Source organism: Heliconius melpomene, chromosome 21 (assembly GCF_056956725.1).
Source record: "Heliconius melpomene rosina isolate 202511_hmr_F chromosome 21, ASM5695672v1, whole genome shotgun sequence".
Taxonomy (NCBI): domain Eukaryota; kingdom Metazoa; phylum Arthropoda; class Insecta; order Lepidoptera; family Nymphalidae; genus Heliconius; species Heliconius melpomene.
The window spans coordinates 3,829,504-3,857,025 of NC_140409.1; the positions used below are offsets into that span (position 1 = coordinate 3,829,504).

At 33.6% G+C, this 27,522-nt stretch overlaps 1 protein-coding gene and 1 long non-coding RNA gene across 2 annotated transcripts in view; one reads left to right on the forward strand and one right to left on the reverse strand.

Moving 5' to 3' along the window:
• The window catches only part of LOC146526888 (uncharacterized), a 210,024-nt gene that overhangs the window by 129,685 nt on the left and 52,817 nt on the right, over positions 1-27,522 (reverse strand). The gene's annotated exons all lie outside the window — the stretch shown is intronic.
• LOC146526889 (adenylate cyclase type 6) overlaps positions 1-27,522 on the forward strand; it is a 176,806-nt gene that overhangs the window by 102,661 nt on the left and 46,623 nt on the right. Inside the window, exons 5-10 of the mRNA XM_085206495.1 lie at positions 8,401-8,546; positions 21,429-21,616; positions 21,849-22,006; positions 23,785-23,905; positions 24,815-24,971; positions 25,905-26,054. Of these exons, the coding sequence (XP_085062621.1) occupies positions 8,401-8,546; positions 21,429-21,616; positions 21,849-22,006; positions 23,785-23,905; positions 24,815-24,971; positions 25,905-26,054 (920 nt within the window). The remainder of the gene's footprint in view (positions 1-8,400; positions 8,547-21,428; positions 21,617-21,848; positions 22,007-23,784; positions 23,906-24,814; positions 24,972-25,904; positions 26,055-27,522) is intronic.

Consider the following 27,522-nt stretch of genomic DNA (forward strand, 5'->3'; position numbering starts at 1 on the left):
TACACACACACAACTCTATGTGTACACACAACTCTATTTCTTTATACTATATACTTTTATTACATTAAAGAAATATTTTTTACATTTTAAAATATATATACAGGGTGTCCCAGGAGTCAACGATAAAACGAAAACAGGTGATAGAAAAAAAAATGAAAAAAGAGTAATATTTGTAGTCTTAGGACTTGAAAAATCATCACAGGGTGTCGGTTTTTTCGATATTTTTTTAAATCAATATAATATGAAAAATACATGACACAGATTTTTTTTTATATTTTTCTCATAACTGTCACGACTTGGTCTATCACCTGTTTTCGTTTTATCGTTGACTCCTGGGACACCCTGTATATAAGTGTGGAATAACATTTCAAGTTAATTTAATATTTCCCATGAGAGAATTAGTATCGCCATAATACCTGGTACGCTCACTTCAGTAAACTTGCACTATTGAAGAACTTGTTGAGAAAATGGTTGGCTTTGCTCGCCACTTTCCGCCCCTAGTGAGGGGTTTTCTTATCTCACTTAGATAAGTGTGTTACTAATATAATATATAATGTTTTTTTTAAATATTTTAATAGGTTATTTTAATAATTGATTTTTTTCATTTCCTCGCCCGCCAATTAATATGCAACATAATTTGGTGAAAAGTAGAGAAACGGAAATGTCTTAATAGGAAGGGAATGTCTTAATACAAGGTTCCTAGGTTCCCTCTACTTATACTATATGTTATGTGCGGGATACAGCGTGAACTTAAACAAAAACACTACATACATTAATTAGGTCAAAAAATGCTGAAATTCATTTTTTATATACATTAATCAAGAATTATTCAATTTATTTGCTACTATTATTGTACGTAATAATAAATCACGCGGTAAGGAATTTTTAATATAGTCCCATATGAATCACTCTCAGTGAAAATAATTATCGTAAATAACTCCGCTCTCATCGCGTAAATCGTTTCTATGATGTGCAAAATCCTCAAAAATAAGAATAGATTTATATAAATTATTAGTCGATATTGTATTTTGCATAAATATTTATGTCTAATTATTCATATTTTATAGAATGATTTGAGCTTAGTTTAATATACAACTCACAAGTTTAATAACTGGACTTGGAAAATGAAAATTGGTATATACCATAGGGATATATGTATGTAGGTGGGTGTAGGCACTAGGAGACGATTTCTCGAAATTAGATATTATTTCAACTATAAGTTAGTAGCAGTAGTCTACTGGAAAAAGGAGAAGGAAAAAAAGAGAGTTTACGATTGACATCTTAAAGTGGCAAACAAAGTTGCGGACGACGATTAGTGTATAATAATTTATTCTAAAATAGTAGGTTTGGGACTTTTAATTGATCTCAATTTCAATTATATATGTAGATTTGCACAATATTACAATTTCAATGAAGTAAAGTCTAGTTCTAGAATTCATATAACTACTTTAATTAAACAACCTCGCTTGTCCAGAAGTACGATGTAGTCGAGTAAATTTCTGATATGAAATACAAAAGCTTATAAAAGTAATAAATCTAAATTACACCTTATGTTCTTATCTCACATATAAAATACTAGCGGACGCGCGCAGCTTCGCTTGCGTATTTAAGGGTGAATTCTAGTAACCCATCAAACATGTGTTCAATGAAATATTTTTAAGAGTCTAAATTTCAAATTTTATAAAAATCAGTGGCGATTTAAAGATTTTTCCATACAAACTTTCAACCCCTTATTTGCACCCTTAGGGTATGAATTCTAGAAAACGATGAAACACATATTCAATTAAATACTTTTAAAAATCTAAATTTTAAATTTTATAAAAATCGGTGCCGATTTAAATTTTTTTCCATACAAACTTTGAACCCCTATTTCACCCCTTTAGGATTAAAATTTTTCAAAATCCCTTCTTAGTGGATGTCCAGATTACGAAAGTAAACTTTTGTCCAAATTTAACATTTCCACCATCAGCGGTTTCGGCTGTGCGTGCGTCTTACCTCAGTCAGTGAGGACAAGTCCTTTTATATATATGGATAAGCCCCGAATTCACGAACTGTATCAATAGGATCAGCTCCACGCTGCATCCCGCATGTAGCAGGGTTGGCAGAGGAATTATAGTATTAACACTCTCTGTTCCTCACTTTCTGCCGATTTTTTGGAAGCTTTGAATATTGAGTGGCGGAGTTCAACGCCGGGCATTTACCTTGGCGCCAAGGCAAAAAAATGAAATATTATTAATAAATAATAATTTATTCCGGGAATCGAACCCACTGCACCACGACCGCCTTCCACGAACTGTATTCAACAGAATATGATAAACGTGTAAAATTGCGATCCTTTAACCAGCTGACAACTTCACAAGCCCAGCCAAGCAAGTAGGGGGAACATCCACAACGTATTATAATAACATAGGCCTACGGAACTGCACTGTTATTCGTTTATATGGTTCTAAAAGCATTCCTCGTGAGAGAAATATTTATTTTCATAAAATGTGTAAAAACTCCTTAATCACCGCCCACCATTCACCCTATCTCGTTCCTAGTTGATATTGTATTGCGTTTAACACATTTTGTTAGTTTCACGCTGAACCAAAGCGCTAGGAGTGCGGTGGAACTTAACTCCGCTGTTTGCCAGAGCGAAAAAATGAACTTTAACTTGAGTTAGGGGCCTCGAGCCCAAAATCTGTCGCTTTTACAGTCGCACGCTTGTACCCCTGCGGCACGACTGGCATCCTGGCATTAGATGAACACATTATTATATAAAATAATTATTACTCTTGTGATATCGGGTGCTATATAACACGCTGGTCTGGTTCAAACAATAAAATAAAACAACTATATTAAAAAATATATTACTTACTTATTGTATTTGTAATACCTACAAAGAAATTATGTAATGTAAAATTCAATTAAAAAATAATAGTATATTAAATTCATACATTATGAAACCATCGCGGCGCGAAGGGTTGTGGATTCGATACCAATTCGAGGGAATGAATTGTTATTCTTTAATATTTCATCTTCACTCTAGCACTAAGGCAAAAGCCCGGCGTTAAGTTCCACCACTCAAAATGCTTGAAAAATTCGACAAAAAGTGTGGAAACGTCAACGGGAAGTGTTTTAACATTTTGTATGCCTACCCTGCTGTGTGCGGGATAGAGCGTGAAACTGATTCATACATAATATTATACTATAGGTATATAAATTAATTTGTGAACAAGAAAAGTAATGCAATACGGATTATCCTAACCGAAACACGCTTTACAGCTTAAAGCTACATAATTGAGATCCTCAAGTCACTTTATTAATATACCGAGTGAATAGAGTTACCGATGCCGAGAATATTGAATGAAATTGAAATATTCTGTTATGCGTACTGACAAGTGACGTGACACTATTATATTAGTGTTTGCGTACTTATCTTTTATATTATATTATTATATACTAGTATGTGTATGTGCATGTGCCTAATCTATATTTATAAAAGGATATATTTACAGTATTTACAGCCGTCAGACATTTCAAGTATTTAATAGAGGGTCGAAAGTTAACTATTTTTTTTTTCAGATCACAAACCATTACAATATGTTTTTACCAAAATTAATAGTGATAAAGAAAGTCCAAGTTCTTATATCAGTGAATTTTGCATTTCGGCATATTAAAGGTACTTATAATACGGCAGCGGATGCTGTATATAGAATTTAAACGATAAGGCACCCGACGGTACTCGATTTCGCAGAATTAGCTGACAAACTGTCCGCCGACATGTACCTAATGCAAGCTTTGAAAGTATCTGATTGCAGGTTACAGTTTAAACAAATGACTCTTCCTACCTGCGATAAGTATATTGTGAAATTTCTAATAATAAAATAAGTCCATATTTACCTTTATAATTATTTAGAATATTAGTCATCCCAGCATCAAAACCAGTAAAAAGTTAAACAAAAACAAATTGGCCTATCTATCCCTATACGATACTATCTATGAATATAGAAGTTGCTCAAACCAGCTTGCACTATTGACACAGACATTTCTAAAAATAATAATTTATATACTAAATGTAATTATTATAACAATGGTAGTTTAAATTTGAATAAGCAAAACCCTTCTATTAATCATTAAATTCCTAAAGCAATACGATATGCCCGCGTTATCTAAGAGCCCTATGTTTTGCTTGGTCAACAGACATAGGAGTATGGTAGCACAATATTAGGAATGTTCTATGAATGCATTTTTCAATGAATTTTATTATTATATGAATAAGATTTTTATAGAATTTGAAGCGTATTTAAATACTTTAAAACTTTAGCATTATTTTTTTAGTTCACACACACTATTTTATTTTTACTATATTTTAGTGAATTACTTAGAAATTATACTTATTGTCGTAGCTCTGGTATTGTTGTGTTGACCATAGTCAAGGAAGCATGATTTGTTAGTTTGTCACCGGTGGTCAAGGTGGTCAAGGTCGATACGGTTCCAACCACCAAACATTTCGCATTTTACAGACGCCTACGCTTAATTGTTGTATCTATATATATAAAAGGACATGTACCTGTTTCTACGCACAGCCGTAACCACTGATGGTAGAAACGTGAAATTTAGACAGTTGTTTATTTTCCTAATCTGGACATCCACTAAGAAGGTATTTTGAAAAATGTTAACCCTAAAGGGATGAAATAAGGATTGAAAGTTTGTATCGATTTTTTTTCAATCGGCACTGATTTTTATAAAATTAGAAATTCAGTCTTAAAAATATTTCATTGAACACGTGTTTATGTACATAAATATATATGAACTTAGTTTTTTTATGTGTGTAAAAAAATAACACAAACATGTTATTTTTTTCTAAGTTGGGAAAATAAATATTTTTTGTCATGAGCAGGGCTACTGTAGGGACACAATTATATTAGTGTTTGTGTACTTATGTATATATTATATTATGTGTGTGTGTGTGTGTGTGTGTGTGCATGCAGTGGCGTCGGCGTTGCCTAATAAGTAATAAGTCCAGTCAGAGATAAAACGAGTTTCAGTGAAGACGTGTATACCGAATACCCTTCTGAATTAGGTACACATATACAATACCTATACCTATAATTTAACTTAATCTAGTATTATGCAATAATTTTCTTTTTAAGCTTCCCGCTGTATCCCTCATACAACAGGGTAGGCAGAGAGAACCTAGTGTTAAGACACTCCGTTCCCCACTTTCTGCCGAATTCTGGAGGCATTGCGTGTTGAGTGGCAGAACTCAACGCCGCGCTTTACCTCGACACCAGATGGAAGAAATGGAAATATAAACGTAAATAAATATTTCACTTCGTCGAGTGGGGATCGAACCCACAACCGTCGCGTTACAGTCATACCGTCGTGCTGCTGTGCCATGACGGCCTCAATATGTATTATTATTTAATAATATTTAAATTATTTATTAATATTTTCATTTCTTCGCTCTAGCACCAAAGCACAATCCCGACGTTGCAATGCCACTCAGCATGCAATACCTCGTCTTAACACTAGGTTCCTTCTGTCGACCCTGCTTTGTACGGGATACATCGTAAAGCTGATTTATTTATTTACTGATTTATTTTATTTTCTTACTTTTTGATTTCCTACAACATTAGTAATATGAAAGTAAAAAATTATATTTAACTGTTGTCACTTACGAATGCGCTACATTTGTCAGCGTCCGCATTTTAAACCATTTAATGTCATAAAAAAAACTATTATTCGGGTTTATATAATTTAAAAACATTTTGCAAAATATCTTCAGAATTGTAATATCACGCTTTTCTGCAACAAGTACCTACTACACATGCTATAGATTTCCACTATTCAACTCCTCGCTCCGCCATCAAACCAGCTCGGCGACACCGTATCATGAATGAAGTATCACCAGATTCAGGTATAACCAAGTTTTATTATGACAAATATTTACATGTCAATCAAATTCTATAACGTAATAAAAATATATGATATATGTTCCATTAGGTATTATGTTTTTTGTTTAGCTTTTAGCAGAGTAGGCAGAGGGAATCTGAGAACGACATTTTCCGCCGAATTCTAGAGGCATTACATGTTGAGTGGCAGAACTCAACCGCGCTTAGCCTCGTTACTAGAGCGAGAAACTGAGAATATTAAATGTTTAATTTCCTCGAATAGGAATTGAACCTACAACCTGTCGCGAATGGCTTTAATAATGGCCAGATTTTGCAATCTCGCGTTTGTTTTGACGTGTTAACGTCAAAATTTTCCATGGAAATAGAAAACGGAAATGGTGGGAAGCAAATAAAATGTTGTATCGATTGGGGAGAACAGCCCTCGCTGTTTTGTCACGTCAATCATAGTGCGTGACACTTCAGACGCTTTATTCACCTTTGAGGAAATGAAAACGTGAAAATGACTTATATTATTGTTGATGTCGAAGTTCTTATATTTAGCTTGCTATTATTTTCATTATTTATTTTTTTAATATGTTTGTATAATATTTTTTTTTGTGTTTCTCTGATAAAGCGTGACAAAAATAATTGCTCTGTTTTCTTTTGCATTATATTTTGTAAGTGTACACTAAATTCGTCCTTTTACACATAAAACTCTCAATTTCACACTTCAAATTCATTAATTTTAGTAAAATTTATAATTTATTATATAATAAGAAAAATTATAATTTATAATGACTGAAAAATATATAAAAACATCTTATAACGTGAAATGAAACGTATTCAGTATAAAAAGTACCTACACCACTAACGCAACTCTCATGGTGAAATAAACAAGGCCAAAACTTGACAAATATATTTAACTGCTGCTCTCGTACTAAAAGATACCAGCACGTCGTTAAACGCCGTAAACTCGTCCTAGTGAGGGGGCCCCATGATCACTCGGTTAAGAACCAAATAAACCATTTTATGTCCCTCTTTTATTTCCTGCTGCTCAGCTTTTCTACCTGTTACTCAGTTGAGTAACAGGTAGATGCCTCGTCTCATTTCCCTTAATTTTATTTCAGGGTTCTGTTTTAAAAGGCCGAATGATTGACATGTAAAATTTATTGATGTAGGTTGGATAGGATTACGTTTTTTGTTACGTATATTTAATATAGTCGTATAGTTATTTAATGATCTTCTGATTTTGACTCCCTAATCTAAGCCGTAGATTTTAGTCGAAAAAAATATGTATTTTTGAAGCATAAGTGAGTGATTGTAAACGCGACTGATTGTGGGTTCGATCTCCACTCAAAGAAATGAAATATTTATTTATATTTATATTTTCATTTCTTCGCTCTGGCAACTAACAAAATGGAATAAGTGGGGTGTCATAACACTAAGTCTCCTCTACCTACACTGCTGTTGTAATTTAATATAGTTATTTAATGCTCGCTTCCCTGCTTCACTAGATTATATTTATTTTCACTTATTTCTCTTATTTAAGTCGATTGTAGTATTTCAAAAACGTTTTTTTCTAAATAACTGTCTATATTCGCGCCTTACAAGCATCACAACTAACCTTATTACCAAGTAATAAAATAACGTAAGTCCGCCCACCGTAGTACGTAATTACAGGTCGTTCCACAACAGGTGGAAGAATATTTTATCATTTTTCACGTTTCATACGCCTTGAGATTTGTATGTATCAACTTTAGCCTCGTTTGCATTACAGCTTCGCTCGGTGTTTATCTTTCCTTATTTTTTGCTATAATAATTTTCTTGATTTTCTTATAGGAAAACAGGAGTTATTTTTCTTAAAGTAGATGCTGTTGTTTTGCGATGTTAATGATATTCGATGTTTTATTAAAAATAGTAATGTAGAAATAAAAGTAACGTAACTTAATGAGTGGTGTGGCGGAACGGCAGGGCCTGTGAATGCACACAGTTGTGGTTCGATTCCCATTAGGGGAATTATTTTTATTTTCTGGCTCTGGTGATAAAATAAAGTTGCGGGCGATGCGTGGGGAGTGTGTTAACACTAGATTATCTCCTCTCCTCCTTCTACCTTATTAGATGCGGTCTGCAACGTTAGGCTATAAAAATGTACTTATAACCTAATATACTTATAGCCTATATAGAATAACGGAATAGGCAGATATACTATGAGTGCATTTTTTTTAGTTTATATATTTTTTTTAAAATATTATGCATTTTTAATGATAAAAATTTAAGCAAACTATCTTAATGACTAATCGATATCGATATCTATATATTTCGCATTCTTCTTTATTATACTCTTCATATTATCTACTTTGGTTTTAGCAGCGGTTTTTTTTAATAATATTTCCATCACGTTTCAATAGCATATAGAAATTAAAACAAATTGATTAAGCATTCTTTTAAAAAATAATTAATAGTTAAGAGAAAAACTAATGAAATAGACATGAACGAACTAAAAATTTTTTTTTTCTCTGTTCAGATTCACGTAACGATCCAGCAGGTGGAGGGTGCGCGACCAATAATGACATGGTTGAAGAAGATGAAAACTGCTGTCACCAGTGCGTCGAGAGGTGCCCCGCCCCCATACGCGCCGTATGCGATACACACAGATTTGAGAATTTACACGTAAGTACCACTTCCTATTAATATTATTAATGTAAAAGTTTGTGTGTTCCAATTTTACGCAAAATATAAATTTTCTAATTATTAATGGAAACGTAAGAAATGTTTATAAATGGTCGATCCATAATATATTTGATTTGGTTTTTTTTATGGTAATTACGTCGTTGTTGTACTAAATAAGAGATACGGTAACACAAATAAGGTGCAACGATAGAAATATAATCCTTGAAAGTACTAATATTTGTACACTCGATAAGTAATATTCTTCTATTTTAGTACAGAAATCAAACGTCAATAATCAGTCATAATAAAGCTGTGCTCGAAAGTAATAAAGTGAAGAATTTACAGCCAATAACGCGTACGAATGGGTGTGAACGAAAATTCCGCCCAACACGAGGTCGAATAAAGGCATTGTGAGTTTGCGCGACTAGCTACTGTTTGAATGTAAAATGTACGATCTGTTAAGTAAAGGGAACCTCCGAGAGGTCCTCTTGAAATTAGACCCACGCTCGTTGTAGCTAACGGTTGTATTATGAAAATAAATACTATTGATGTTATATTTACGGCCATCGTTTTTAATATTTTTTTTGCCACCTTCACGCTGAGGGGGGAACCTAGTGTTAAGTCACGCCGTTACTCACTTTACGCCAAATTTTCGAGGCATTGCGTGTTGATTGGCGGAATCCAATGCCGCAAGAGTCATGAATAATATTATGTTAATTCGATATTGTTTATATGTAGTACTTATTTAGGCAGTTAAAATATGTTTGTTGTTATTTAAGAAAGAGTTTCATGTTTACCTTTCAGTTCGCTGGATGAACACCTAAATAAAAGCGAAATATTCAATCATCAATCCACTACTAATATAATTGCAAATTAACTTTATAAATAGTTTCAAAATTCAAAGCTTATTTTGTCATTTTTGTTATTATTATAATAACAATAAATAACATGATAAACCGTAGATAGGTTGGATAAAAATGATGAGTTAAACAGTACGAGAATAATTTTGCATATACAAATAAATTTACATTCATATCCAAATAATTCATCGATTCGCCGATTCTAATCATCGATTCATTCGAATATTAACGTTATCTACCTAATTTTTTACCCGACTGCAAAGGTAGGGTTATGTTTTACGCGCGTATCTTGTATGTATGTATTACCTCATGACTACAGAACCGCTGAACGGATTTACATAATTGAGGTCTCGTTTGATTTGTCGTAGTAGCCTAATATTGGATATGTGACGTTAAAAAAATTATTGCTGTTTAACTCTGTTGTACTTAGTGAAAAAAAATCTTTTTTTTTTTCGATAAACACAATATGGGTATCAAATTAAAGGGCCCAACGCAAAAGGTTCGAAAAGATATATCATGATTATCATTTCCATAATACAAATAAAAAATTATTGATAACTATACCCTTACCTTAAGGGACCTTACAATTCATCAATCAATTAAATCATCCCTAGGAGACCCGCAAAATTTAAATAGGTCCCGAATGTTAATTCTAATGAACTATTGGGCTTATTGTTCTCTTAGACAGTCTGTTTTTTTTTTTCTTTTTGATAAAATTTTTTTTTTCAAAGTATTATTAATTATAGAAGATTAATGTTTTTAACCTCCATACGAGTAAGAGGAAAGATAGAGTGCTTAGCTGCATTGATGGGGCGACAAAACGTCAGTTGAACGTTTATCGGTACACAATGCAGTGGACATGCGACGTATTCGTAGGATAATATGCGAAGTCAGTTTAGCTGACCGAAGCCGCACATGTGATGCCAGGTACTAGCAGGGATGCCACGAGGAGAATGTGAAACAACTTGCTCAGGTGGTTTGGGCACGTCAAGAGAATGAGCGATGAGAGAATAGCAAAAAAGATTTAAGAAGGAAAAGTGAGTGGGGACAGAGGCGTGGCGAGGGTCCACGTCGGTGGACCCTCGAAAACACAAACACGCGTTACGCCCTTTCTCTCTGCTTTATCCCTAGCAGGGTGCTACGATTTAAACATGAATGTAAATAAGTAAAATAAATAAAAAATAATTAAAGGTTAATATCATATAGTTACGTTTTATAATTATATTAATGTATGTTAAGTCTAACATATATTTAAAGGAAAAAGGCTAATATGAAATAGTCCTAATTTTTATAATATTTGACACACACAGTGTACACGTCCCTTTGTTGGCACAAATAGCTTTCGTAATAGTTATTATAGCCGCGCCCGAGCTCAGCTAATTCTCGTAAGCTTATTGTTACTTCAACACTAGAGCGTTTAAACACTAAATAGACCCAGCTATTCATGTTTTTTAGATAGCTAAATATTTTTAATAATCATATTATTAATTGAGGTGAATTTTCAAATTATTATCGATTTTAGATGTCACACTGTTGTCTGGCCGCACAGCCTGCAAAATTCTTCGGAACCCTCTGCCTAACCCTGCTGTGTGCGGGATACAGCGTGAAGCTGATCTGATTTATAGTCGATTTTATAATATAAGTTTTAAATAATCAATACCAGTAGAAATGCATTGGGTGTGTGATCTTTGCGCACAATCTGTACAACGGTTGTGGGTTCGATGCTTATATAAATGAAAATTAAGTGTCATTAACACTAAGTTGTGTTGCCCAGCATATACAGGGTGTCCCAGGAGTCAACGATAAAACGAAACCAGGTGATAGACCAAGTCGTGACAGTTATGAGAAAAATATAAAAAAAAATCTTTGTTATGTATTTTTAATATTATATTGATTTTAAAAAATATCGGAAAAACCGACACCCTGTGATGGTTTTTCAAGTCCCAGGACTACAAATATTACTCTTTCTTCATTTTTTTTTCTGTAATGTAATCATGGATAACCCTTCTATGAATTACAGTTTAAGATTTAAACATACCTGCATCAGTTTTCAATAAAATGTGGTGTTTTTGCCAAACATTAAATTCAAAATATTTACTACACCCAACTTTAACCGACTGTACTATAAAAAAAATGTACTACACTGTTTTTGCAAGTAACTTTAAAAGTTGGCGCATTTAATCTGGATTCCGAAATGGTACGACACTTGCTGGGTTACTTCTTTGTTGAAGAGAGAAAAATCAAAATACACGATAATCGGGATGACGTTCAGTTTTTTGGTATCTTTTCCGATACATTCTAGCTGCAGCATTTGCGTTACATACCCATTCTCCATGAATGAAATGCATATTGGCAATGTGTCAAAGACCGAGTTTATGGCCTGCGAGACCCCGGACTCGAGCACTGTCCTTATAAGTCCTGGGCCAGCCCCTAAGTCGGATAAGCGTTGGCTGGGCTAAGTGGCGGGGGGTCACTGGTGTGGTCTGTGATCGCAGGATACCGTCCAAACTCTTATCCGTCTTATAGAGATCGTGATCGATGCCTTCAGACTCGTGCATGACGGATTCAAGGTACCTGAACTTTTCCAACTTAGGGGCTGGCCCAGGACTTATAAGGACAGTGCTCGAGTCCGGGATCTCGCAGGCCATATACTCGGTCTTTGACACATTGCCAATATGCATTTCATTCATGGAGAATGGTTATGTAACGCAAATGCTGCAGCTAGAATGCTCGGAAAAGATACCAAAAAGCTGAACGTCATCCCGATTATCGTGTATTTTGATTTTTCTCTCTTCAACAAAGAAGTAACCCAGCAAGTGTCGTACCATTTCGGAATCCAGATTAAATGCGCCAACTTTTAAAGTTACTTGCAAAAACAGTGTAGTACATTTTTTTTTATAGTACAGTCGGTTAAAGTTGGGTGTAGTAAATATTTTGAATTTAATGTTTGGCAAAAACACCACATTTTATTGAAAACTGATGCAGGTATGTTTAAATCTTAAACTGTAATTCATAGAAGGGTTATCCATGATTACATTACAGAAAAAAAAATGAAGAAAGAGTAATATTTGTAGTCCTGGGACTTGAAAAACCATCACAGGTGTCGGTTTTTCCGATATTTTTTAAAATCAATATAATATGAAAAATACATGACAAAGATTTTTTTTTATATTTTTTTCATAGCTGTCACGACTTGGTCTATCACCTGGTTTCGTTTTATCGTTGACTCCTGGGACACCCTGTATATAAAAAAATATAAAATAACGAGAAGTAAGAAAGACTTTAAGTTAACTTTATTATTAGAATATTTATATTATCTCAGAAATAGAGGCCAGGCGTAGCGCAAGGGCACAAGTGTGTGACCGTAAACGCAACAAACTATGGGTTCGATTCCCATTCGGGGAAATAAATGCGCGGTGTTGAGTTCTGTCAATGAGCACAGAATACCTCTAAAATTTGCCGGAAAGTGGGAAGCGGAGTGTCTTAACACTAGACTCCCCCTGACTACTCTGAAAAAAAAAGAAAAATCTCAAAACAACTATTCAGTATCAACTAACTTTTGGTTTTACTGTGCTGTTTGGCTGCACCAGATGATGAAAATTGCAATTAAAAATTGAATATTCACGTTGCTAAAAACCGAAACTAAGTTAAATTGAGCTTTGATTTTATAATAAATATTTTTCAATAGACTCTCGTGGTTAACTGCATGTCACCAAAATAAAAGTAAATGTTTTATAAATTCTGTCTATGAACATATTTGCTTGTTTAAATTTTATTTTTTGTGAAAGATTATTTTGGTATTTAAATACATAATGTGAAAGTTAATAGTAACACATTTTTTTTTCATTTATCTTCACTCTGTTCTTCACATAATTTTCACATAGCAGAACAGGCAGAGGAAACTTGGGAACCTAGTGTTAAGATACTCCGTTGCCATGAAGACATTTCGGTTCCCCATTTTTTGTTGAATTCTCGAGCGGACCTCAACACCGCACATTGCCTCTATCACAGATATGAAAATATTAAATATCTAATCACCAACAAAATAAACAATAGTGGTATTTAATTTTCAAAATATTATAATTATGTATTTTACATTATAAAACGGAGCATGCTATATTTTGTATAGTAATACGTTAATTATAATGCCGATTGTATTTTTAATTACAATTTAAATTGTAACATACATAATCCCCACTCACATATATAAATAATATAGGTATTATGTATTTTTCATTTCCCTCCTTGAATCTTTCTGTCGCGGACACGTTTGGTAAAATACAAACGGACCACATGTTTATATTAAACGATAAATACGCTAGCCCTTTTATCTGCTGCTTTTTGAGTAATATCGAAAGAAATATGCAATAACCTTATATATTAAGTGAAGAAGTTAATTGCTTTTGGTATTGGCAATATTATAAATTGTTTAATTTGTATTACTAGCGTTGTATTGTAGTGTAGAGCCACCGTCTTGGTACAGGGGTACCAAAGGTGTGACTGTTGTGGGTTCGATTCCCACTCGGGGATATGAATTATTATATACTAGCGGCCCGCTCGCGGTTTCACCCGCGTGAACTATGTTATTATTAATTTCTGTCTCCATGACTACGTCCTAGTGACGTCTATGCAAAATTTGAGACTCCTAGCATTTGTAGTAACAAAGTTTCATACAGACTTTCGACCCCAAAAACAACTCCTTAGAAACCGAATATTGCAAATTCCCGTCTTAGCGAGCACCTACGTCCTGTAAGTAACTCCTATGCAAAATTTGAGATTCCTAGCACATGTATTTTCTGAGATTTCGTGATGAGTGAGTGACCTTTCGATTTTATATATATAGATTAACTAGCGGCCCGCTCGCGGTTTCACCCGCGTGAACTATGTTATTATTAATTTCTGTCTCCATGACTACGTCCTAGTGACGTCTATGCAAAATTTGAGACTCTAAGCATTTGTAGTAACGAAGTTTCATACAAACTTTCGACCCCAAAAACAACCCCTTAGAAGTCGAATATTGCAAATTCCCGTCTTAGCGAGCACCTACGTCCTATAAATAACTCCTATGCAAAATTTGAGATTCCTAGCACACGTAGTTTCTGAGATTTCGTGATGAGTGAGTGACCTTTCGATTTTATATATATAGATATTTTCATTTTATCTCTGTATTGTATTCGTGATAGTGATTCCATATATTGATAAAAGTAATGTAACTTTAAGCATTAGGTACATGTTTTTTGTTACATAATTATTATATTTGTGTACGGTACATCGAAACCACTCAACGACTTTTGGCCGAGTTTCCAAAGTTGAATGAATTCAGAACTGTATCGATAAGATGCGTGAGACGATTCTATAATGAACAATAATAAAAAATAACTTCGGACAAATGACGCGTTTCCCTTGATTGTCAAATTCTATGGCCTACGAAAGTTTGTATTTTAAGTGTCTTATTTTAAGATTGCCATTGCTCCCTGTACTCGAGATAGTGAGAGAGTGAGAGTGAGAGTGAAGAATGTACTCAGGCACGTGCTAGAATGAGGGGTAGAAAAGATATATGGAGCAAGAGTGAGTGGTAAAAGACGTAAGGGAGAGCTCGACCTTCGGAAATCCAGTCCACTTAAAAAACATGGGATGGGAGAGACCTTGGCGTTTAGCTACACCGTGAGGCATAAAATGCAATAAAAAAATTGTCTAATTATACTAAATTATATAAAATATAAGAATCAAATCAGCTTCTTAGATCTTCTCAGGTAGACAGAAGAAACATTGTGTTAAGACACTTCGTTCTATATTTTCCGCAGTACTATGAACGCGTTGTGTGTTAAGTGGCGGAACTCAACGCCGCTCTTTGCCTCGACATCAGAGTGAATAAATGAAAATATAAATTTACGATGGAATCGAATCCACAACCGGTCGCGTATACAATCACACAGCCGAATTAGTAATAGATTAACTTAAAATATATAAAATTAATTAAATAAATTATTTTTTAATTTTGCGCACTCACAACGTCATTACTTAGACCTCGTAAGTTCTAATTATAACATCCTCAATTTTACCTAGTTAAGAAAGTCCTCCGAAATAATCAAGTGATGAGGAGGCACGAAATTGGGGCGAGAGAGAAAAAGTTGATGCAGTGGATAACTTGGGAACCTTAATTTATTTTACGCTTCCTCCGTCGGTTATTTGAAAAGTTTCAAATCCGATAACGGGAGCCGTCAACTCGCTCTGTCTGCGAGTTTACTTATCTTGAACGGAGCATCATTATGCTCCGTTCAAGATAACACTTTTACTTTGGAGCAAGAAATTAAATGTTATTTTGATTGTAAACACTACAGGTTGTGGATTCAATCGAAGAAATTAAATATTTAACATTTTAATTTTTCCTCGCTCTGGTAACAAGGCAAAGCGCGGCGTTGAGTTCCGCCACGCAACAAGCAATGCCTCAAGAATTCGGTGGAGAGCGGGGAACGGAGTGTCCTGACACTAGGTTCCCACTCCCTGCCCTGCTTTGATGTTCACATCAGTATGTCTATTACCTAATTGATTTTCTATTGTTTCAATTATTAAACAATCTGGATACATATAAACGAGATATTGCCAGTCATTAACACATTATTATACACAAATATGTCTATTTATAGAGCATACAGCTTGAATAATGATAGTGCCTAAAGCGTTAAATTGCATCTATTTTATATTTAATTTAATGAAATTTACATATTGTGCGGGTTGTACTATTCATATTGTAATCTATAAATATTTTTCGATTTACCCAAAATGAAGTATAATATCTATACTAATATAATAAAGCGGAAGAGTTTGTTTGTTTGTTTGTTTGTTTGTTTGTTTGTTTGTTTGAACGCTAAGATCTCTGGATCTACTGGTCCGATTTTCATTGTTTTTGTTTTGTATGAAAGCTGCATTCTTCAGAAGTGCTATAGGCTATATAACATTACATTACACATATATACTAATATATTTTAAAGTACATTCTAATTTGACATGCAATTTATTCTGCCATGTTAATAACAACCGTCGTTGCTACGCGACCGCTACCGCAACGTTTTGATATTCATCCTTATCAAAATAAATATAATAGTCACTTTTAGCATTTTATCTAGATTGAAATTATAGTTTACTGTATAATATTCTAATAAATAATTAAGGAGATGTCACTGATTCCAAATGACCTAGCCACCTAGCGGGCGGCATAGTATGACCGACGCGAACGGGCAGATGACGTTGACGGTTTTATAAATTTTCATACATTTTCGAACTTTATTTGTTGTTTATAATTAATTTAAAATACACTTTGATTCTCTTCTTATTTTATTTGATATTGCCCGCTAAATTTATCCTACTTAATAGAGAGAAATGTTTAGTTATTTCGTAGAGTCGATATCTATGTACGCACGTACGGAAAACTTTAGGTACTTTTTCTAATATTAAGAATACCTATCCTTTAGTTACTTTTAATCCTTTTGTTAGTTCATTTCAATAACTCAGATAATTTTTTCTAATAATGTGTATCTACTTATTATTCTTTTTGATTATTTGAGCTTATATTTTCTTACTAATTCTGTTGAGAATTGAAAATAATTTCATGAATATATTGATTAAATATTCTTATAGTTGAAGCAGGCGTAGCCGCGTCCGGGTCCACTAGTATATATATATTTGAACAAGAGTGAGTGGTAAAAGGTTCGCAATTTCGCCGTTCGCATAATCGATAGCTCATGGCATCCACTTATGGTGCATATTTTGTCAAAATTAGATTCATAGTCGTATACGTCTTACATAGAATAATTAAACAATCCACACGGATTACCGACTTTAGAAGAGTTTTTAAAGTATTTGGAAGTTTTCTACTGTCGAATCAACTAGAAAGGTAAAAGAGACATTAAATACTTATTTTAATTTTCTTAAAAACAAAGTGATCCTTGTTGAGTGAGCAGCATTAACATTATACATTACGTGGCAACTATTACAAGCCACAAAACTCATCAAGACCTTCAAAATCTTTACAAAAATCATAGTATAAACATTACAAATGAAACATAAAATTGTTTAACAAAAACAATTGTTTAATAATTGTTTGTATAATCATAACGAAAATCGGTGTATTTCTTTGAAACGATGCCGCCTTTGCAATGGAAACCACCACATGTTGTTACATGAAACCAGAATAAATTCGACGCCAAACGGACAGCAAATAACAGCTATTGCGCAAAAAAATTATGTAGAAAACAATGACCACCCAGTGAGCATTTTAAATTTACCTAACGTTGATTGTAAAGAAATATACATGATATACTTTTATTAAATTAGTGAATCAATTTTACATTTTTAAATATAAATTATTATATAAAAAAATACATTTAAAAATATAAAAAAACCACTCTTCCGAGGGCGGGGTCCAAACCATCGGTAGCTAGGGCTCCAGAGAGAGGAACCTCCGCACAATACGTGCCGTCTCAAGTAACACTGCCTTCTGTATCCGGTTCTTGATCCAACAGCTAAGAAATATTATTATTAACTGCTAAGATAAAGATCATATCTTCGAATGGATCAAACATGTCTCTTATTTTCTGAAAACGCAGCACAGAGGCCAGCTAGGCTTAGAGAGAACACAATGCGCACGCAAAACAAATTTTTATTAAATTGAAACTTTGAAAATTTCAACTTAGTAGATTTTTACGTAATTAAATTAGTACTAGTTTATTTATCCAAGTAAATCGCGCGACAATCTTTTATGATCATATAAATTGTGTACAATGAGGTTATGAGTTGATGAGTTAAAATTTTCGAGACATGGCGTGATGAGACGCGGAGCTCAACGCGGCGATTTGTCTACCAGAGTAACGAAAATAAAAAAAATAGGGGAAATAATTTAAAATTAAACATGCCCAAGTGTGAATCGAAACCACAACCATGCTTACGCGTCCTATTGCTTCCCGAATGCCGCAAAAAAATTATATTTCTTTGTATTTTAAATACACCTATAGATCTTTAATAAAAACGACAACAAAAAGTTATTTACAGGTATTACTTATCTATAACAAAGTTAAAAATAAACTATAATTTAAAATGAAATATATGACATTTTACTTATATTGTTGCAATTTTTTTTTTGTATTCTTCTTAGCCATCGAAATATGTGTCGTATTCGTGTTAAGTTATTAACCCGAGCCCAGCTTGGGGCTATTGATCAGAGTTACTTGAGTGGAAAAAGGACCGTGATCTCGATAGAACGACCAACAGTTTATATCTTTTGTAGGTATCTATTTAATGTCTTAATTAAAATATATTTATCTATATAAGTGTAAATAAAATCCTTTCTTTACTGATTGACAGTCAACGCACAGTTTAGACTTAGAATGTTTAATATTGGCATTTTGTTTTTATGCTTAGGGAGTAGTAGGATAGCTATTTTCTATTGTATCCCTTAAATTCTCGTGCAAACAAAGTTATCTCTTGGACCTTTAATGAAAATAATTATTAACAAAAAATAATCAGGTTATCGGTATTAACAAATAGTTAAATCCTATCCTATATCTTATAAAACAAGGTCGCTTTTCGTGTCGATCTGTTGTTTCTAACTCTTCTTCTAAACCACCCAACGGATTTTGATGCGGTCTTCACCATTAAGTCGAGTGTTTTTTGTAGAAGGTTTATATATAGTTTATTATTTGTACATTCTTATGTAAATTAACATAAATACGATAAATGTGTATAAAGTCCTACTCGTTGAGACACTTTCGCGCAAGCGCTGCTCTAAGTACTACATGAAAAAAATGTACTGGAGTATTGTTCCTCTTAATAAGATCTACAAAAAAGTCCACGAGAGCGTATTCGTATCTTTTAAGAATAACGTGTAGTGATCATTTTTCTGTCTAAAAATAATAATTTCAATATATTTTTTATTGTGAGGGATATTTTTCAATAATGGTATTAATCCTTATCCTTTAAAATACTTTATTAATTTTCTACGTTAAACGAAGATAAAATTTGCTTTTTACAATATTTCGAAATTGCGAATAGTTTTACAGAAAAACGCATTTAATTGTTGACACATCAGCTATATGTTACTCAAGTTTCACTTATCCCTTACTCTCAGCATATAAATAAGTACATTAGTTACGTTAGCCATTTAATGTAGACCAAAACTGTCTTTTACTGTTTTTCATTTTAATAAATACTTTAGAAGTTGTTACAATATCAAAAAAATCCTTGCTGCGAAACGGCTCGCCACTCGCCATGCGTCCGCCGCGCCCGCCTGTCTTACACACATCGGTGGTTCAGTGGTAGAATGCTCGCCTGCCAAGCGGGCGGCCCGGGTTCGATTCCCGGCCGATGCATTCTATTTAATTTTCCTCACAGGCAGCCATGTCGTGCTTGCTTTTCATCAGGGACAGAATACCCCTTTCAGCATTAAGCACAAGCTCGAAAAAAAGAACCCGGCTGCCTCTATAGCAACGAAGATTTAGATGCGTTTGCACGTATTGGATAATTGGAGTTGAATGTATTATTTCAGCGCGATATATTTTTTTTCATATTTTTTGTAGTAGTTATTAGTAGGTAGGTTTTTGTTTATAATTTCTTCCGTTTAAAAATAGTCATTTAACTATCTAAAAATAGTCATTTAAATATATTTTAATAAGTACTTGAAAATATTAGTAGCACAGATTTAAAATTACGGTACCTACTAAAAAATCCTTGCTGTGTAAAACAATTGGAAAATCCTTAGTCAAACTACGAAAATGCGGGTTGCATTAGGGTTTAATTAATTTTCACATTATCTTAAGTACTTTGCAAACATACATTATATGAATAATCCAGTAGTAAAAGCGGGCGAAGCCGCAAGGGGGTCGCTAGTTGAAAATAAAAAATAAAAAAATAAAGTTGAAATTGAGTTGTTTGTGCTATGCACAATTAAGATTTTCTCGTAAGCGGCATTGTTAGAACTGGACCGAATTAAGATGGGACCATCCTGTGTTTAATAGCACTAGCTTTCAATTAAAAAGCGAATCATCAAAATCGATCCACCCAGTCGAAAACTCTGAGAATAAAAATAAAAAAATATAGTGGAATTGAAAATCTCCGATTTTTATAGCAATCGGTTAAAAATGTATTTTTTTTTTGAATTGTCAAATAGGTTCTTAGTATTCTATTTTTCGCATACATTGCATGTGTTCAGCTGGCAAAGTAACGCGATAGAAAGACATACAGGGCGGTATGTTGGCACAGTGGGATACGTTTTAGTTTCCTTTGCAATATTTTAGTTTGGATATAAGCAGTTTTTGTAATCTATGTTTTATTGTAATATTACAACATCAAGTTAGTGATTGACTGATTTTGGGTGATTTCGAAAAAATGAAAATGATGTAATATAGGCTAAAATCTACTTCAATGATCCTTAATGGACATACAAATGAAATAGATTATTGCAAAATATTAATAGTAAAAATACAATTGAAATTATTTAAAATTATTTATTTGAAGAAAAAAACATATTTTAACATCATAATTCTGAGATAAGTCTGGTTTAAATATGAGAGTAGTTGAGAGGGTTTAAATATGGGAAAATATAAATCCATTGAACACATTTCAAAATGTTATTTGGAATTTTATTTTCTCATAACCAATTAATAAGTCAAAATGGCCGAACAATAATATCCAATTATAAATTTTCGCTTATAAGATTGTACTTTTAAAACAGTCTTGAAGTCAAAACTCTAAGCATTTTTTCACTAGATTAGCGTTTTGGTTTCACGCTTTTTCAAACAGAAGAAAATGATGATTAAGCCAACAAACCCCCATCCCAAAGTGGCTGCTGTACCTCTCCTACATCAGAGTAGACCCAAGTAAAACATGTTTTTTGTCAGCATCTTTTCATTTCCTAGAGTATTAATCGAACTCATAAGCTATCGCTTTAATAGCCTCATGCTTGTACCCTTGCACCACTACTGACCCATATATGAAAAATAAGTATATTAATAGTATTTATTTGTTACAGGTTGAAATGCTATACCAGCGCTATTTTCTGCGCATGAACCAAACCAATATGACTCACCTGCTCGGACTCCTGCTGGCCGTGACCGTCGGTCTCACCACCGTGCAAATAAGTACACTGATTATAGTCCAGAACTTCATCCGCGGACTGTTCTCGCTTACGGAAGGAACGTATTTTGAAACGCAATACGAGTACGTATATAAAAATATATTATTATATTATATTATATTTTTGTGTTAATATAATAAATTAATTATTATTGTACGGGCGGTAGTGAGTACAAATCTTATTCCTGGTATTCGTTTATTATATTTTTGTCAATATGGTTTGGATATTTCAAGGGTTGTAAATCAAGAGCACAAAATCCTAAAAAATATAAAAATAAAGGAACTAAAAATTGTTAACAAGGCAACCGTTTCACAGTCCCTTTGCAACAGCTCTACCGCCATTCTCGACGATGAGCTACTTAGACCCATCTGTATACAGGAACAGCGGCGTCAAAAAAGTCTACTATGAGAAAGAGCGTATCGCTCACATCGTCAACATTGCCATCTTCGGTATGACGTCCGTCGTCTACACTTGTGAGTATTTCAATTATTTTTATATCTATCTTCTATATATATATAAAATCGAAAGGTCACTCACTCATCACGAAATCTCAGAAACTACAAGTGCTAGGAATCTCAAATTTTGCATAGGAGTTATTTATAAGACGTAGGTGCTCGCTAAGACGGGAATTTGCAATATTCGACTTCTAAGGGGTCGAAAGTTTGTATGAAACTTCATTACTACAAATGCTAGGAGTCTTTGGAAGGAAATTTTGCATAGACGTCACAGGGCGTAGCCATGGAGACAGAGATTAATAATAACATAGTGCACGCGGGTGAAACCGCGAGCGGGCCGCTAGTTACCTTATAATTATATATCACACTGTTTTCTGCATGTAGCGGGGTAGGCAGAGGCAGTGTTAACACACTACATTGCGTACAAGCCATTGCGTGCTTAGTGGCGGAATTTAATTTTAGTCTCGACACCAGGGCGAAGAAATGAAAATATTAAATATTTCATTACCCCGATTGAGAATCGAACCTATGTACAACCTGTCGCGCTTTCAGTCATATATATGCTTGTGCCACTGCGACATGACAGGCATCTAAGCTAAAAAACATATAAATATAGATGTTTTTGAATTGAACAATAAGAGGAAATTATAGTCAAATATTTTGGTTTTTAAATCGACATACAGCTCTCACTAGCAATATTTTATTTAGAAAATATATATATTAAATTCATTAATTGTTTAGTTAATTAAAAACTAACCCTAAAACATATATATTATATAAAATATTATGTCGCCAACAGAATATACAATAATTAATTATTAAATATAACAAACTAACAAATAAATGCTAATAAATAATATTGTATGTTAATATATTAATGTTATTTATTTATATTTGAAATATTATCACAGTCTTATACATTTCATACATTTCATTGGTATACAAGAATTACATTGTTATTACAATTTCTCAGTCTAAATACTTAAATAGGATTTAGCTTAAATACGATTTCTGTGTGTGAAAACGTGATAGCCGTTTATTATATACAGTTGAGCCCTTTGTAAAGCTCGACAAAACACCGTATAGCCTTTTGTAAGTGACACGGCACGCTCCCGTTCATCAGACGCAGGTTTCAGTAAATCTTTAGATAATTGAAAAAATGCTTACCGTTTTAATGACCAGCTAATTAAATCAATTTGGATCAGCTAACAATTATATATGGTGCTTTTATAGTGAATAAAGTAACTTTAAAGTTGTGGGTTTGGTTCCCACTCACGAGTCACGACGCATGGTGGCATGGACGCATGGTCTTCATTTCCTCACCTTTGCAACGTTGAGTTCTGGCTCTCAACACACCATGTCGTGAGAATTGATAGGAAATTGGGGAACGGAGTGTCTTAACACAATGTTCTTTCTTCCTACATTGCTATGTGCGAGATACAGCGTGAAGCTATTCTTTAATATAAATGTATAAGTGTAATAAGTATTTGAGGCCAGTCATAGAGCAGGGACGTGACTGTTAACGCGATATGTTCAGGGTTCGATTCTCATTTTAGGAAATGAAATTTTTCTTATTTTCATTTCTTCCCTCTGGTATCGAGGTAAAGCGTTGAGTTCCGCCACTAAACACGTTATCTCTAGAATTCGACGAAAAATGAAAAGGGAAATGTCTTCATGGGAACGGAGCATCTTAACACTAGGTTTCTAGGTTCCTTCTGTGTACCCTGTTGTGTGCGGGAAACGGTGTGAAGTAAAATAAATATATCAATAAAAATATAACTTTGCCCATCCTTCAGGCTTGCTGGCGTGCCTCAGCCGACCAGCAATGAACGAGATCTACCTCCTGACCATTTCTTACATCGTACTCGTCACATTTTTGCTGATTGAGCTCTCTGTTGCCGCGACTGCCGTCCTGAGGTATCTATTACTATTAAATTAAAATAATACAATACGTTTATTCTATTTAATATACGTTTTAAGTCGTTGCTCACAAAATTCAACTCTGTCACATTAAAAATGTATTACCGAGTAACTTTCCATTTCGCCTGTCGACAGTCAACGCTTTAACAATGCCTTGATTAGAAACCTTCAAGCGAACTTCACAAATTTCATTCTAAAACGAAATTTTCCTCTATAAACCTTTTACTGGCCTTGTTTACGTGTTCTGTGTATTACGCTTCGGAGAGATTTTCTGTTTAGATACTTGCGTATAATGTATGTAAATAATTTTTGGGTCCTCAGTTGAGATAATTTTCAATGATTTTGGAGTGGTGTAAAATTAAAATATTCATATATTATGCTCGACAAGAAGCTCAAATTATGCTAATAATAAGTAAAGTATATAAATAAGTTAATTTCACACCCTAATGTCGTGTTACATTGTCGGATGGAAATTCTAGTCGAGATTGCAACATATAATTTTGTTATTTTTTTTTTGTTTGTGAATAATGTTTTCTTTAAGGAAGGATGGTTATAAGTAAGTATGAGGTGAGTATATATTGTGTTGTAATATATGTTAGATGGTTTAAACTAAATGTATACGACTATATCACTTTAGTATTTATGACATTAGAGCATAATAATTGTATTATGTTCTAATGTCATTATGTCACTATGTTATGGGTTCGATCCTCACGAGAGGAAATGAAATATTTATTAAAATTTATATTTTCATTTTTTCGGTCTGGTGTCCAGGTAAAGCGCGGTATTGTGTTCCGCTATTCAACATGCTTTGTTGTGTTTTGACACTAGGTTCTGCCTACCTTGCTGTGTGCGGGATGATGGACAGTGTAATGACTCAGTGTGTACCATATTGAATATGTTTAGATCACTGGAGATCAGCTCCGGCACCTGCGCTTTATTCACATATGTGACGTATGCGACCCTACCATTGCGACTACACGAGGCGATGATTGGCGGTTTCGCTCTGGCTGCCGTCAATATTGGTGCCCAACTGATGATGCCCAAATCTACAGACTCTCAGGTGAAAACTAAGAACTATGTTAAAACTTATAAACTAATATTATAAATGTGGAATATTTGTTTGTTACGCTTTCACGACAAAATTATAAAAGCGATTATCATGAGACTATCTACATATATTCTTAGATTAGAAAAGACAGTAATCTATTTACTTTTTATTTTTTTTAATATTATCCTTTGGTTATAATATAAAAATAAGTTTAAGCGAGCGAAGCCGCGTTTGAGTCTCTAGTATTATATAAAGTTAATGTTTTAACTAAAAGAACATAGGAAGCTATAATAACTAATTTCTATAATAACTACGAAGCACCTCTTTACTGTTTCTGTAAAAGTACTGAAAATCACAGATGAAGAAATTATCTCAAAGCTTTCATAGCATTTTACTTTGTACTTGACAGTTACCCATGTCTCTTTGTGAATCTTTCATAATATTATTCATTCGATAAATTCAAAGTGACATTTATATATTATTTTGTTGTTATTATTTTTAGTTATTACTAGTTGTCATCTGCACAGAATCTGAATTTCTGTTCAGACGTCAGTCGTGGTGCAGGGGCACTAAGTGCGATCTGTGCCGATCGGTTGTAGGTTCGATCCCCACTCGAGAAATGAAATATTTATTTAAATTTCTATTTCCATTTCTTCGTGTCAAGGCAAAGGGCGACGTTGAGTTTCTCCAGAATTCGGCGGAAAGTGGAGAATGGAGTGTCTTAACATTAGATTACCTCTGCCCACCCTGCTGGATGCGGGATATAGCGTGAAGTTGTATTTTCGACTGTAAAATTAAATAAATTTTGTAACTGTAAGAATTCTTAAGAAGATACTGCCCAAAGGATCTTACATATAGCGTCTCATTTGAGATGCCTATATGGAGAAATGGAAGAAGATATACCGATAACAATAATATACATTTATATATTTTTTTTCTGTATAGATCATCGGTAGTCTGGTAACACTGATTGCGTGCAACGTTGCCGGTATCCTGACCCACTACCCGCGGGAGCTGGCGCAGCGACGTGCCTTCCTCGAGACCAGGGATTGCGTTGAGGCGCGTCTCGTTACCCAGAGGGAAAATCAACAACAGGTTAGTTGAAAAAACATTTTTTTTTTAAGATAGAATTAGGATACCCTGTTCTCTTGTCGTCCGATTTTGAGTATTGCGTGATGGATCCCAATGTCACTAGTATCAAGAGTTATAGAATCTAATCCAATGCCATCATTTCGATAACCTATTATGATTAAATAGTAAGAAAAATGTGTCTCTACTGCATAAAGTAATTTAGAATATTATAAAAATAATATTTGAACTCGAACATATTATGATGTTTAAAATTTTTGTCTGATTGTTTGTCCGTTTGTATATACATCATCTGAAATACTGGACGAATTAGGATGATTTTGGTATTTTATTTCGAGGAGTGAAACATCAAAGGTCAAACTAAATTATAAGAAATTATTAATGTGTCCTTAACAAAACTTGATAAAACAAGTTTAATAGGCGAGATGGACATCATACAAAAATTAAAGATGAAATGTATGATGAATTCCAGTCCAACTAAACTATAAGAAATAACAAATTGCCGTCTTAGTTAAATTTGTTCAGTATGATGTGCGATTTTCATTTAAAAAAAAAACCATAAAAATTTTGGCAATCTCAATCTCTTGGAAGAACGCTCTTGTCCATCCGATCTAACTACAGGCCTATTGCTATCAGCTAGGGGCTCTCAAAAGTAATGAAGACTTGCAATAGTGGCACTTGGTTTATTTGGAGGATCACCGATTGAAAAATGACCATCAATACCAGTACCAGTTTTGGACATGGCGAAGGCTTTACGGTTGTGACGTCTTAATGTTAAAAGTTAATAACAACTTTTGTTTAATTAAAAAAGCCGTAACTATTGAATCAATCCATTAACATCCAAACAACAGTGGTATGAATAGAAATTGACGTTGTGACGTCACATACGCTGAAATCTCTTCGTGGACTTTATTAACTATAAGAATATTTTCGCGTCGGTCATACTGTGCCGTAGGTTATGTCATTTCGAATCAGTGACATCTCCTTAATTATTTATTAGTATGTTATACAGTAAACTGTAATTTCAATCTAGATAAAATGCTAAAAGTGACTTTTATATTTATTTTCATAAGGATGAATATCAAAATGTCGCGGTAACGGTTGCGTAGCGATGCGACGGTTGTTATTAAAATAAATATAAATTGCATGTCAAATTAGAAAGTACTTTAAAATATATTAGTATATATGTGTAATGTAATGTTATATAGCCTAAAGCACTTCTGAAGAATCCAGCTTTCATACAAAACAAAAACAAAGTAAATCAGACCAGTAGTTCCAGAGATCTTAGCGTTCAAACAAACAAACAAACAAACTCTTCCGCTTTATTATATTAGTATAGATTTATTTTTAATTAAAAAATACTTGTTAATTATAACGAATACGAAAAAATTAAAATATCCAATTGAATAAACCATTCATTATATTTCGATTACTTAGTTGATTTGATAAAATACACACTATGACATGACAGAGA